Source organism: Halichoeres trimaculatus, unplaced genomic scaffold (assembly GCF_033239565.1).
Source record: "Halichoeres trimaculatus isolate MK-OKI-2021-1 unplaced genomic scaffold, fHalTri1.1 fHalTri1_scaffold_12, whole genome shotgun sequence".
Lineage (NCBI taxonomy): Eukaryota > Metazoa > Chordata > Actinopteri > Labriformes > Labridae > Halichoeres > Halichoeres trimaculatus.
The window spans coordinates 14,627,015-14,640,956 of NW_027437190.1; the positions used below are offsets into that span (position 1 = coordinate 14,627,015).

The 13,942-nt window shown below is 38.0% G+C and overlaps 2 protein-coding genes across 2 annotated transcripts; one reads left to right on the forward strand and one right to left on the reverse strand.

Moving 5' to 3' along the window:
- Window positions 1–1,236: 1,236 nt before the first annotated feature.
- On the reverse strand, window positions 1,237–2,294 carry nr0b2a (nuclear receptor subfamily 0, group B, member 2a). Its single transcript, XM_074683646.1, has 2 exons — window positions 1,662–2,294; window positions 1,237–1,553 (listed from the first exon to the last, which is right to left on the reverse strand). The coding sequence occupies exons 1-2, from the start codon at window positions 2,194–2,196 to the stop codon at window positions 1,312–1,314; spliced, it is 777 nt and encodes a 258-aa protein (XP_074539747.1). The 5' UTR covers window positions 2,197–2,294; the 3' UTR covers window positions 1,237–1,311.
- A 7,077-nt stretch (window positions 2,295–9,371) lies between these two features.
- Window positions 9,372–11,892, forward strand: gpatch3 (G patch domain containing 3). The gene is made up of 7 exons (XM_074683808.1): window positions 9,372–9,821; window positions 10,148–10,614; window positions 10,757–10,931; window positions 11,072–11,131; window positions 11,215–11,336; window positions 11,430–11,557; window positions 11,643–11,892. Exons 1-7 carry the CDS (start codon window positions 9,377–9,379, stop codon window positions 11,824–11,826), a joined length of 1,581 nt encoding a protein of 526 aa, XP_074539909.1. The 5' UTR covers window positions 9,372–9,376; the 3' UTR covers window positions 11,827–11,892.
- Window positions 11,893–13,942: the final 2,050 nt, after the last annotated feature.

Genomic DNA, 13,942 nt, shown 5'->3' on the forward strand with positions numbered 1-13,942 from the left:
CACAACTTTCTTTGCTTGAAAATATATAATTTTGCAAAGGTTTTGTTTACATGAAAACTTAACCTCCTGATACCTAAGCTTTTACCTGGTGTGCATATTTCATTTCTACTTGCTGTTTGGGATAAATAAGACCTAATGAGTACAACAACTAAACTTGGTAATTGTACAGGAAGTTTATTTATTTGTGTTATGAGTTCACTATGAGTTATTAGTATTATTGTACTAAAATTTGCTTTTTTTCCTTCACCATAATGGGTGTAATGTTGTGATATAACCACAAAATGACAAGGGCAGTGTCCCTAAATGTGACAAATAGGTCAAAGTTTTTAAAAATGAAGTGTCATGGGTCTGAGAGGCAGAAATGTATCATCCACATACATGGGCGCTGGGTCTTAGGAGACTAAATAGATCTTTCTGTGCTGACAATTTTTAAATGGTTTAAAATCAAGTTGCAACACTCTTAAAAAAATAAAAAATAAATAAAAATAATAATATTAACAATACTAGCTGTAATCCATCAGTTAATCTGTTTTGATTTAAGTGGCATCACCTGGCCATTAATATAAAGCGTGTAGTCTGACAAATAACTGTATCATTTGTGTTGTTAGATTCAGTTTAAGCACACTGTTCTTGATAAAGAAGTGTGTTTGCATGCTTCAAATAAAATTGTGAAACACTCCATTGAAGATCATCTCAAACCCAGAACCACACTGTTTTAAAGGAGTTTTGTGTCTTGCGTAATTTTTTATAAATCTCCAGAGGATTGACTGTGACACATTTTCTTTCTTTGGAAACGCAGGCATCCTGACTAGAATTTGAATAAATGAGCTGAAGCAACACTTGGCTTCACAGTGTAATCATTCAGATAAGCTGGTGATGAAGTTGTTTTCATTATCAGGTGTAACTCCTTGAATATGAAACAAATACTGTGTGAGTCTTTTTTTTTTTTTTTTAGATAAAAATGACATTCAGTTTTTTTATTTCATGTACAAAAATATATTTATTAAAAATATAGCAGAAACTTATCTTAAGTATAAAGTGTCCTAAACATGAGAAAAACATATCAACAATAAGAACAGTCAGTGAAAAGTCCAAATTTCCCTGTAAAGGAAAACAACCTTCTCAGTTTGGGATATTGTGACCTCTGTTTTGCGATGATCTCAGTACTTCATGGTCTCATCTTCACTCATTCACAGTTTGTGTAAGCTACTGCACAGTAAGTGCTTTTTTCTGGCAGTCTGCTTTGTCTCTCCATTCAGTTCAAAGTTCTGCTTCACCTCTTCTTTCAGCATGATCATGGGGAAGCCTCTTCTACCTGCAGAAGAGCATTTCGACCAGCAGCTCCAGAAGATCAGCCTGGCCTATCACAGGCCTGAAGAAGAGTTCAGAGATGAGGCCTGGCGTGATGCTCTGTAGCATGGAGGCTGTGAGGAGGATCCGAGCAAAGCGCTCTGTGCCACCTGGGTGAAGGAGTCGGACCACCTCGCTAAGGGCGTGCTGTGCCTCCTGCTGCAGGCCTTCAACAAACAGAGCTGCCTTTAAATCTGGGACATCTGTGGAATACAAAAACAAAAAAATTAAAGCTGGATACCACAGATTTGGTCATTTTTGTTCTTTATTTTTGGTGTTTTATTGTGAAAAACTGTTACATGCGTACACACCTGGGTTGAATATTGTTGTCCCCTTCAGGTATGCATACTCCTTTGGACTTAAATCCAAACTCCAGAACTTTTTGAGGCAGGATTTGAGCTTGCTGACTCCAGCCATGGTAGGCTGCTCCCTCTCCACATCAGGACACTCCTGCCTGTTCAGGAGGATCTTTTTCAGCATGCTGTCTGCTGGAGTGTCCATCACCTCAAAGTCTATGTGCTCCTGGGCCAGACCCAAGATGAAGAGTGGTGCCCAGCAGCTTTTGAGAAGTGCAAACTGGTCTTTTGGAGGCATCTGGTTAAAAGCAGGTAAGTTCTTCATGAAATGAACTGTTTTCACCAGGACTGATGAGGCTTCTTTGCAGATCTCTGACGGCCTTTTCAAGCACACTGTCCTTCGCTGCTCACAGTTGCATCTATGAGGAATTGTGGTGTAGTTGAAGGTGTCTTGACTTGATTTGCTGTTATCCATTTGGCTCAGGATGTTGAAGAGGATGGGATTAGAAAGCCTGTCGCTGCTGGCCGAGCAATAACATTTGTTATCCATATTATATCTTGTAGAGATCTCTGCGGTGAAGTGTAATTGAGCTCCTTATGAGTGTCTGCTGCTGCTTCCTCCAGCGCTCCTGTATTTATACCTCCAGCCCAGCCTGCAAAGTGGACCTTGACTTGTCAATACTCTCTGTGAAAAACAACCATGTGCTCTGCCAGGTGACTGATGGTATAACCCTGGGAAACTGATAAGCTTTTCTCAATGAAGCGGAGCCGGTGGAGTAACGCCTGGATATCAAGAAGGTTGGGCCTTATCTCACAGCCAGTGTCATTAACCCAGGCAGTACCAAGCTACCAAGGACTACAGAGGTAATCACCCCCGCTCCGTGTCCCTGCACACTGCCAGCTCACACCTGCACTACTGGAAAGAGTCCAGAGCAGAGAGAGGGCATTGACCTACAAGTTAAGTCCTCAAGGAATGAAAACAACTTGAATCAGATGTGTTTCTATTTTCCATAAATGTATCTTATTGGTGCCATTAAAAGGACTGACATTTTGAAAACAGTGTTCTTTCTTTTGTTTTTCTTTCTTTTTTTAATTTTTTGGCCATAATTTATTATTTTAATGTCCTTAAATGGACTGTACGACCATTGAAGTTATTAGCCATCGAAAATACCAAACAACTTGTCACAACCTTACTACTCTTGACCACCGAGCAAGAACTTAATCATTTAAGGTGTGAATTTCTGATATAATTCACCCAGATATTTTACTTAAATTTAAAGGGAATTTTAATTTAGTAGTGTAATGGCTAAAAAGTCATGCCCTCAACAGGCTAACATGTATTACTAACCATGTGCAATTTGACTATATTTACCTTTATATATAATAAAGTCAGCATGCTAGCATTTGCTGATTGGCACTTAATATAACAGCAAGACCACATATATTAAAAGTACAGTTTTCTGGTGTCACTGTGATGGCAAAATAATGATCCTTCTAAAGTAAACAGCTGGCCTGTTAGCTTAGCATTCATAACCAGTAAGAATGATTTCAAGGAGAAAGAACAGAGTCACAGGTTACATCAAGGATTTGAGTTGAAACTTTGAATGACTAATCCATTGCCAAAAGGAGTTAGATATTGAGCTTAACGTAATGCTGGATCACATTTTTATTCCTGTGATTGTCTGACTGGTTACTGTAACTGTACTATTACAAGCTAAGCATCGGCAGAGGCTGAATTACTTCTGTCTTCACAGAGGTAACAAACAAACTTTTCATATGAATAAGGAGAGATTAGAGTAATGTGTACATATCTTTGTTCATCTTACTTTGTCAATAAATACAAATGATATGTAGCTGCACACTGATGACATACTAGTATAAATCTAAACTCTACGAGTGTGGGTTTCACCTGTTAATGGCAAGATGAAAAGCTGAAGGAGTCACTGGAAATACTCTGATCTGAAGGTATGCACAGATATTTCTAGAAACCATGAACTTCACCATCAGAGGACAGGTATAATAGTCAATGGATTGGTGAAGTTCAACATAATAACTCTACATTCAATATTTATTTTAGATGAGAGCATGGATTGCCAGGCCTACCTCTTCTGGGGTTGTATAAAAATTACAAACTGTACTGAAGTATAGTTTCATAGATAGATAGATAGATAGATAGATAGATAGATAGATAGATAGATAGATAGATAGATAGATAGATAGATAGATAGATAGATAGATAGATAGATAGATAGATAGATAGATAGATAGATAGCTGGCAGCAGGGAATTTAAAGAATTCCACTTTATGGTCTGGGTCACAATTTTCCACCTGACATCCAGAAACCACGTTAACCTTAATTTGCTATCTCCTGGCGGTGCCTGGCACTGAGGACTTACACTGATAAGCAAATGACTTTATTATTGTCACATACTGTATAAACAAAACGCACATTTCAAGGGTTCACTTTGAACCAACTGGGATGTTTACTACATTTTATGGATACAATATACAACATGCTATGTACTTTCCTTCAGACAGGACACCAGCTGCACAAGCCAAAAAGCCTGAAACCATCATAGGAGAGAAATTATGGAGGAAGACATGAACCAGGGAGCACTGGAGTCAAGGTCAGTGCACCGAGTGAATGACCGCAATAAAGAGATTACAAGCCAGACACTACTGGCAGCACCAGTCGCCGAGTGTTTGTTTTATTTTAAAGTGTTTTTACCAATCCCTTCTTTTCTACAGAATTCACTGTCTTCAGGGCGTGACATTATCATGATATATCTGTCATTACTCATTTAAGAAAGCGCATACCTGTGCAGTCACATAACTTTGATCAAAATGAACTTCAACTTAAGATCCTCAATAAAACTGCCTCATTAAGGATGTGATCCTTCCAGCAGAATGACCTGTAATGCACCCAGCCACCCTCAGGCTTCATCAAGCACACTCACAGTTGTAAATGTGTGTGATAAGGCTTGTGTTTATAGAGGTTAGGAGCAGGCAGAGACGGGCACGGAGGACAGACGCTTATCTCTGACTAAGACAGTAAAAATAAAACGTCCTTCATTCTATAAGTGGAACACTCGTTGTATTCTGACATCAATCAGGGAAATGATCCAAGTCTGATGGAGTATGATGTAATGCCTGAAACTGGAAGAGTCCCTTAGTTTTTGTTTAATCGTAAAGTTTGATACAATCTCTGAAAATGTTTAAAAGTAGATCAATAAAGTTGAGTCTAGATATTTAACAGAACAACTGTTGGACAGTTCTACAGAGAGCTGTGCTGACCTCTCCCTCGCTGAGTGAAACACAGTTTGCTTTTCTTCCAAGGTTTCCGTCAAATATTGACTTTCATGTTTCCTTACTTTCCCAGGTCATTGAACTCTCAGCGTGTGACGGACACCGTGTCTGGTACATGACACTTCACCTTGACCCACAGCTAATACAGTGCAGATTCATTCCCCCATTGGCAAAAGGATTACAATGAAAAGATGACATTATTGGGCTTTTAGGGCTGGTCCTATCACAAGTTAAAACTGTGTGTTAAATTTAACAAGTGTCAACACATTTTGGTATTCTCTTCCTTGTAGTTTTTTTGGACACTGTAAACCCACAGTGCATTATGAACTTAAAAGATATTATATAAAACAGAATTATTTCACCTACATATTTTCTCCTTGCCTCAAGCAAAGTGAATCGATTGTAAAAAATAAAAATTAAATAAAATTATCTTTAAATAAAAAATATTATCATATAATGATGTAGGAATCAGAGTGGATTAAGATTAAATGGTCAATCTTGCCTACTGTTCCAGGATAAAAAAAATTACATTACCACTCCAACTTTTAATCATTGGAACACCAGAGCCTGTCAGGGTTGTGCAGTGTAACTCTTCTCTTCGAATAACATGGATCTTTGCTCTGACTTACTGTACCAGGAGGCCATGCTCTAGTGTTGACCAGGCAAAGCATACATAGTAAACTAACATATTGCTAAACTTAAACACTTTAGGGGTACTGACCCCGAGATGGCTAAACTCAGAGTGCTGAGTTTGTAATGGATGATTACTCAGATGTATGTCCTATTTATTCATCCTGTGGTCACATAGATCCCAGTTCAAGCTTGTTTTTCATTTTTACACTGGATCAATTCAGGCAAATGTTATTAACCATTAATCTTCATTTAATTAAAATTTGAGCTGCCAAACTCAAATCAGGGAGTTTTAAAGCTCTCACCCTGAAGATTTTAAACGTTCATTCTCTCCTATTCATATAATTACTGACCTTCATTTTTTTATGATTTATCCCTGGTTTTAGACGTATATGAGACTAATAATGATTAGGGAGGACTTATAAAAGCCAGGTGATTCCAATGTCTAAAGACTGTAGAAGAAAGATGTAGTTTCTTAAGCTGTAGTCATGATGTTGCCTGATTTTTCTGATATATAGTTTTGACGCCTACTGTCGGCATTGATCATATAGGAACTGCTGAACTCAACCAACTTTGTTCAAGTTTGAATGAGGCAAAGAGGTGGGCCTTTAGCCTCCTGGTTGTCAGGCATGCCCCAACAGTTGAAGAACTCATTAATAACATCAAAAATGACCAGTAATGAAATAAAGTCAACGTCCCATGCAGATTGTGCCAACAGAGAAATGAGACACTCAGACTCAATTTGTTTCTTTTGAAAAGGGCAGCAAATATTTTTATTATTGCTATAAAAAATCAACTTTACTGGCCTGGTCTGTAAGTGGTCTCCTTGTCTTCCTGCTACCAGTCTCCAGTGAATCTCAGAAATTGCGGTTTTTAATTCTTCCTCATGGGCTCTATTTTGCACGGTGCAAGTCTGCCACTCTGTAATGATTACTACTACTACTTCTACTTCTTAATACATTTTTTTAAAATCCTCTGTTCCCCCTTTCTTTTCTTTTCTTTTCTTTTCTTTTCTTTTCTTTTCTTTTCTTTTCTTTTCTTTTCTTTTCTTTTCTTTTCTTTCTTTCTTGCATTTCCTGTTTTATTTGGGTAACTTACTTCTTCCATTGTTTCAGATCATTCTCTTCCTGCCTTCATGTGTTTTTGGCTTTTTTTTTTTCACTTTGATTTTTTTGGACTCCCTGTTTGGACCTGTTTACCTGTTTGCCTGGATTTTGCTGACTTAAACAAAAAGTCTGTTCCACTCCTCCAAGAGACTGTGTATGAATCACGAGTTTGACTCAAGGCCTTTAGTGGTTTTTGGGACATTGCAGGCTATGACTAATGAGCAATAAGTCTAATGATGTGTAAAGTGATGTCAGGGTCCAGACACACAGGTCTGGTTTTACTACCTTTTCCTATCAAAACACATTGATAAACGCTGAGGTGAAGGCTAGAGGGAGAGTTAGCCTCTCGGTTAATGAACTCTGACTGACTATATTTTGAAGTTTTATGTTAAAAATTGAAGGTTTTTTATACTAAAAAAAAACAAAAAACAACACAACTCAATGAGTTACTTTTTTTCTCAGCTTAAATCAAAACAGTCAATCTCTGCAAAGTTAAAAAAGGAGTAATTCTTACAGTTTTTCCTCTCTTCTCTGAACATCTTAATTTTTGATGCAGCCAGGTTGGAAAAATTCCTCATTCCTCATTTTCTTTATTGAGTTGGTTTGGGCGACTGTATGATATTTTGTAAATCCCGATGGCTGTTAAGACTGAGGGTCACTCTCAAAAGTGGTTTAATGAAACTGTGTTTATTTTTTCAACCTTTGAGCATCTTTTTTTTTTCTTTTTCATCATAAAAGAGCTGGGTTTCATGGTGGGAAAGTCAAGTCTTCAAATATGAAGCTTATCCAAAATGCTTTAAACTACTGTTCACCTAGAGTCTGCTGGAGGCTGGCAGAATAAACGCTAGAAATAACATACACACCAATTAATTGGTCTGAGTAGTTCATTTCTGTACCTATACACACTTCATGGGGGATGATTTTTTTTTTTTTTTTACAACCCACTATTTTCAAAGTTAATTATCATATGAGTTTTGCCCATTCCAGAGCATTAGTAACTGGCAGGCACACAGAAGTTGTTAGCGAGGAGGCGAAGGTCTGCCTCGTCCAAACTTAAAATTAAGGTGAGTTCGGCATATTCAATATGGCATACACCGCTGATAAGCTTCTGAACTCTGTATCAGAAACAAATGGGTGGCATCACAGACACTGCATCTATGTTAGTTGAAAGTTTATAGTCTTCAACTCCAAACTTTCTATGTTGTGTCCATGTGTAGGTACTACAGAATTTGCTAAACATCAGATGAAGCAGTTAGAATGAGTCAGTGGATCTGCATGAGGAGAAATATTACAAGTTTGAGGCCAAATTATCAAGAAGCTCCTCTTTACATGCCTGTTCTTTATTCCCCTCCCTTTAAATAATAATAATAATAATAATAATAATAATAATAATAATAATAATAATAATAATAATAATAATAATAATAATAATAATAATAATAATTAACAATTTATTTCAAGGTGCCTTTCAAGGCACCCAAGGACGCCATACAAAACATTGTTTAAAAACACTTTAACAAAAGTTAAAAAGAAAAGTGGATTTATATGAAAGTTTAAAAGAAATAATAATAAAAAAAGAGTTAGCGTGGCAGTAAGTGTGAGTAGGCCAGGCGGAATAGATGGGTTTTGAGATGGGATTTGAAAATAGTCAAATTGTCAATATCACGGGTGTTTGGTGGGAGGAATTTCCAGAGACAGGGAGCAGAGCAACTGAAGGCTCTGGACCCTACGGTGGTCAAGTGGGCCGGGCAGGGATGTTGAAGCTGAGGGAGGATGGAGATCGATCTGAGAGTGTGGCTTTTTTTTTTTTTTTAGGGGGGGGGGGGGGGGGGGGGGGGGCAGCCTAGCTCAGCAGGGATTAGTTCTGGCCTAAACCGGCCCCTTGTCCTAGCTCTGCCTTACCCGTTTTCTTTCCAACTTCTCATTACAGACTCCTCCTTTTTTTCTGGGTTTAAGGGCTGGAGCAGATAAGGGTAGAATAAACAGTGCCAGTGTTGTCACTACCTGTATTTTGCATGTGGGAAGTGTGGGTCCATTTAAGGTGACAATACTGAACGGGTTGGGTTAATTGAGGTGTTCTACCAATGGATATGACGGACACTTAGAGCTGGCATAGATAGGGGTTGCCCCGGGATGCCAGAACTGACTTTTAAGTCTCTTTGAGGAGTTATAGGCCTTACTGAACAAAACACCAGTGAGAGCAGGTACCCACTTGATAACCCCAGTGATACTCTTGCCCTTGCTGCTCATTTGTCTTCAGGGTTGGGTTGCAGGACTTAAGGCACTGGGTAGTAGGTGACCCATTAGTACAGGTAGTTGTGGGATGGGCTTTTTAAGAGAGCTCATATAAAACATTAGTATGTGAAAAACGAACAAACAAACGAACAAAAAACAAAACAGAACGAAGTCTTTTGTAGTTCTGCCCAAAAACACTGTGCAGGACAGAAAATGTTGCTTTACTGTCTTCCCCTTTTCAGTATAAAGTTAGATATATATCGAACATAAAAAAGAGTATATGGACAAACACTTGACTTTTTCTTACAGTTTAATTATAGATTTTAAGTTTTTTAAATCATTAGATTCTTTACTTTTTATTTTATTTTCATTCATCGCTTCTTTTCCTTTTTTTATTTTATTTTGTAAATACTCAGGAAGCAGATGTGACGTAAATTCCCAAACCTCATTTTGATGACGTTTGAGGCCAGGAAAACAATCATGGCGGACGCTGAAGCCGTTACTCCTGTGTATTTCGCTATTTGTAATATTCCTGCCGCATTCCGATCTGCACAACTGAGAAATTACTTCTGTCAGTTCATAGAAAGTGGAGGTTTTCATTGTTTCCATTACAGACATCGACCAGAGGTCCTCAGGGAGTCCGAGGGGAGCTCGAACACGGAGTGTCGAGACGAAGAGGAAGGCGGCTCTAAAGCTCCGGAGATTGACCAAGACACTGAAGAGACATCCAAGAAGAAAGAGCAGAGGGGAGCGACGTGCTGTTGTGTCGTTTCAGTTCATGCTAAAGATTCGGATAGATTCGTCAGGATGTATTCAGGAAACCACTGGATCGACTCTAAAGGGAACTGGCTGTCTAAACGCTGTGTTATCAAACGAGTCAAGGTTTCACAAGACAAAGGTTGGTTCAGATGTATCTAATCTGTAAAGCAACACGGGACAACTTGAATTAATTGAAGTGGAATAAATATTTTAAAAATCAATATGTATCTTTTCATATACAGTGTTATTATCTATCTGTAGATGCTTAACATTTTTTCTTGAAAGCTGATCTCTTAAACAATTATTTTAAAACGGAAGATTTAATAGAAAACATTGGGCTAATCTATGTCGGTTTGCTTTGAATTTTATGTCATATACTTTTCTTAATGTGCAGTTGGCGTGATAATTTACAGCGTTGAGTGATACCTGTTTTTCTTTCTTCCTGACTGTGTCTTTCTTTGTTAGATGATGGGTCATTCCCCTACAAAACAAAGCATGAGCAGAGGCACCGGGTGTCCTTAGAAGAGTGCTTCACTGAAGCTGACCTGAGAAGCTTATCAGAGCTAAACCCGCCAGCTCTAATGCAGAATGGGAATGTGGGCACACCAATTAAAGTGTTTCTCCAGCTCATTCAGTCCTGTCGTCTGCCGCCAAGGCTCATCCGCAAGTTGGGTCTCACTTTCCCAAAGACCAGCTCTAACCGCCGTTACGGAAATGTACCTTTCAAATACCAGAACGCTTTCATCCTTCCAGCCACAGAGGAGACTGTTTTAACTGCTACAGGACATGAAATATCAGGACCTGGCAGATTAGCAGCTCCACTCTCGCAACGAAGGCAGAAACATAATACAGACACAAGAGAGCTCGATAAGCACCGTGAAGAAGAGGAAGAAGAGGAGGAGGAGGAGGATGCTCAGTCAAATGCCGATGATGTGGGTTGAAAATAAGTCCCATTAGATAGAATGCAATCTGTAAATGCATATTTGCTGTTAACATTTGTTGGATGTGATCAAAAGGGCTGACTGAACCAGTGTTTAACTCAGTGTTTTTATTTCTTTGTATTCTTGGCTGTAGGATGATGACTGCTGCGAGGAGTGGGAGCGCCATGAGGCTTTGCATGAAGATGTGACGAGCCAAGAGCGAAGCAAAGAGAGGCTGTATGAAGAGGAGATTGAGTTAAAGTGGGAGAAGGGTGGCTCGGGGCTGGTGTTTTACACTGATGCCCAATACTGGCAAGAAGAAGAAGGAGGTATGCAACAAATATGACAACAAGTGATGTTTTAAAAATTAAAACATATTTATAGATTTAAAAAAGTTTAGCACAATGTGTCATAATGAAGCACTTCTATGTTTGAGTTTCTTCCTATGTGTCCTCTCTCTTTTATTAAGATTTTGATGAACAAACGGCAGACGACTGGGATGTTGACATGAGTGTTTACTACGATAAAGGTATCCTAAGTAACTACTCTATTTGATGTACTGAATCATCACTGCAGAGTAAGACTTCTCTGAAACAACTCTTTCTCTCACAGATGGAGGTGACATGGATGCCCGTGACTATGTAAGAATGCGATACGAGAAAAGGCTGAGAGAGGGTCTTGAAGATCGATCTGGACACAGCCAGTCTATTGGCAGCTTTGAGAGATTCACAAAGGTAAGAACACAGCCTCTTTTTTATATTCAGTCTTTTCTACTTCAGTCTACTGGACACATGAGCAACTTTCTGGTGTTTTTTGTGTCTTCTCAGGGCTTTGGCCGTCGTTTGATGGAGAAGCAGGGCTGGAAGGATGGTGAGGGTTTGGGACACAGCCAGGTTGGGATTCCTGAAGCTCTTGAGAATGAGGGCCAACATCCCAATTGTAAAAGAGGCTTTGGGTGTGTATAAAGAAAAAGTTACAATTGCTGTCACCTTTGGTACATGAGAGATTGGACACTGATGCTCTCGTTTTTACTTCTACAGGTATCATGGAGAAAAACTGGTCACACACCCTGTAAAAAAGGCCAAAAAGGATTTCCATATATCAACAGTGTTTGATAAACCCAAAACTATAGATGAAGGTGACACTTTGCTGAGACGTCAACCTAACACAAGTTTGAAATACAGAGGCTGGCAGCCAGGTGGCAGAATTGGTCCTCAAAGATGACAACAATTGCATAATCCTTTTGGAGAAAATGTACTCTTTTTATTATTGAGGTGATTTCATTAAAAAAATCCCACATTTTATCCCACTTGTACTGATTTTTATTTTTTCTGTTAATGCCATTTAGATCTCAAATTGATGATTAACAGTTAGAAGCTGGTTGGATATTAATTATGGGTGTCCATAATTCATTTCCTCATTAAGTCATTATTATAATGGTGTTACTTTGCAATTCATGTGAATTACCCTTTGAATGTCAGATATCTACAATGTCTCATTTATACTTCCTATACAAAATCATCACCTGGGATATTAATATTGAATATTTGTGCATTTAGACATATAATTACGATATAATAATTACAGTGGAAGTCCCCCTCAAAAGACTAAATCTTTAAGACACCTGTTATTCTGTCATTGTTATAGCTCTTTTACAGTGCAGTTTCAATGGGCTAGGGTTATATTGAATTGGAATATGTGCAAAATTATTGGTCACAGGCACTTTCTTTCCACCTTTTCAGGTTTCTCTGTCTTGAGATGGAAAATGTTTGATTGATGTAAATGTAACATTTTGTCTCTACACAGTTAACTGAAGTCCATGGTAACAGCCAGCCCCCATGAATGCTTTCTTGTCTTTGTCTAGGGAAGAAGACATATTTATGGTTATCCGAGATGACATAATTATTTTAAACTACTTCAAGCATTGTCATCATGAAAATCTTATAAATTCACTTTGATAAGAAAGAACTGAATGACAGATACTGTAACTAACATACAGTCTAGCTATTAAATTGTAAAATAGCCACTTAAGATATCTTAAAGTGAATTCCGACTCAGTCAAATCAAATTTGGATGAAAATGCATCTACACCTCCAAGAAAACCATTCCACTTATCTGTAATAGCGATCTGGCTTGTCAGAATATAATTAATAATATAATTAGTTCTAGGAGAAACGTTTTAATGGATTTCTAAAATACAATAGCAGACAGTAATTTACCCTTAGAGGGGAACCTATATACTCATCATCAGACATTCACAATCTTCTTTTTTAATGTCCTTTAGTTTGGTTAACTCTGATTTCCTGTGATGATTTGTAATTTGGGGTTCTTTCTTAGAATCTCAATCTTTGTATGCCATTAGCTCGGGAATACAACCACAGTTTTCTTGTGGAAACCAGTTTAATTTAGATGTTATCTTCAAATCTGGTTGTTTGATTTTTTTTTTTTCTTGTAAAAGGAAAGGTCCTTTATTTCTAGCTACATGGCCTTTAGTTCAAAACAATACACCAAGACGAAAGACAACAGTTTCACCTGGAGGTAGGGCCTCATTAAGCAAATGACCCCACACTGGGGAACATTTGCATACCAACTGTACATTGCTACTGTAAATTAAATATTATTATGATTATTATTTTTTAAATATTTTTTTCTAGTATGTTTACAAAGTAAACTTATTATACACATTTACATGTAATACACCTAGCCTAATGTACCTACACATAAATGAACCTACATTTTGTATATGAACCTAATTATTGCGATCCATGGAACTGAAAATCCAGATAATAAACCAAAGTCCTAATTCAGATATTAAGTAACTGTTCTCCATCTCCTTTGAAAAACAGGCATTGGTCGGTTGAGTTGGGATTAGGTTTCATTCAGTTAACAGTGACTGTTTATTTAGCAGTCATCAACAAACAAACTGGGCAAAATCTAACTCTGATCTCTTGTGAATAGGTGTCCAAGCCATTTCCCCAGTAGGAGCTCTAAAAGGACCACAGCAAACAAATTGAAGTCTGCTTTATTAATGATCACACTATCTTTTTGCATACATTGCTCTGTTTCCCAAATAAATTTCCCATCACTGATACAGTTGTTATCCTGCCTGTCATCTCCGGGGTCTTCTAACAAAGAAAAGTGGGAAACAGACACCAGATCACCACTTATTTTTGTGCAGATTTTAAATTTAATGGATCATCAATGTATAATTGTGAAATGTTTTGATAAAAATCCTGGCTCCCACTTTGAGAAGCACTGTTCTGGAAATCCAATACATAGTCCAGTGGACAGCATGCCACGCTGCCACTGTCCACACTGATGGGTACGTTGAGCCTAGTTT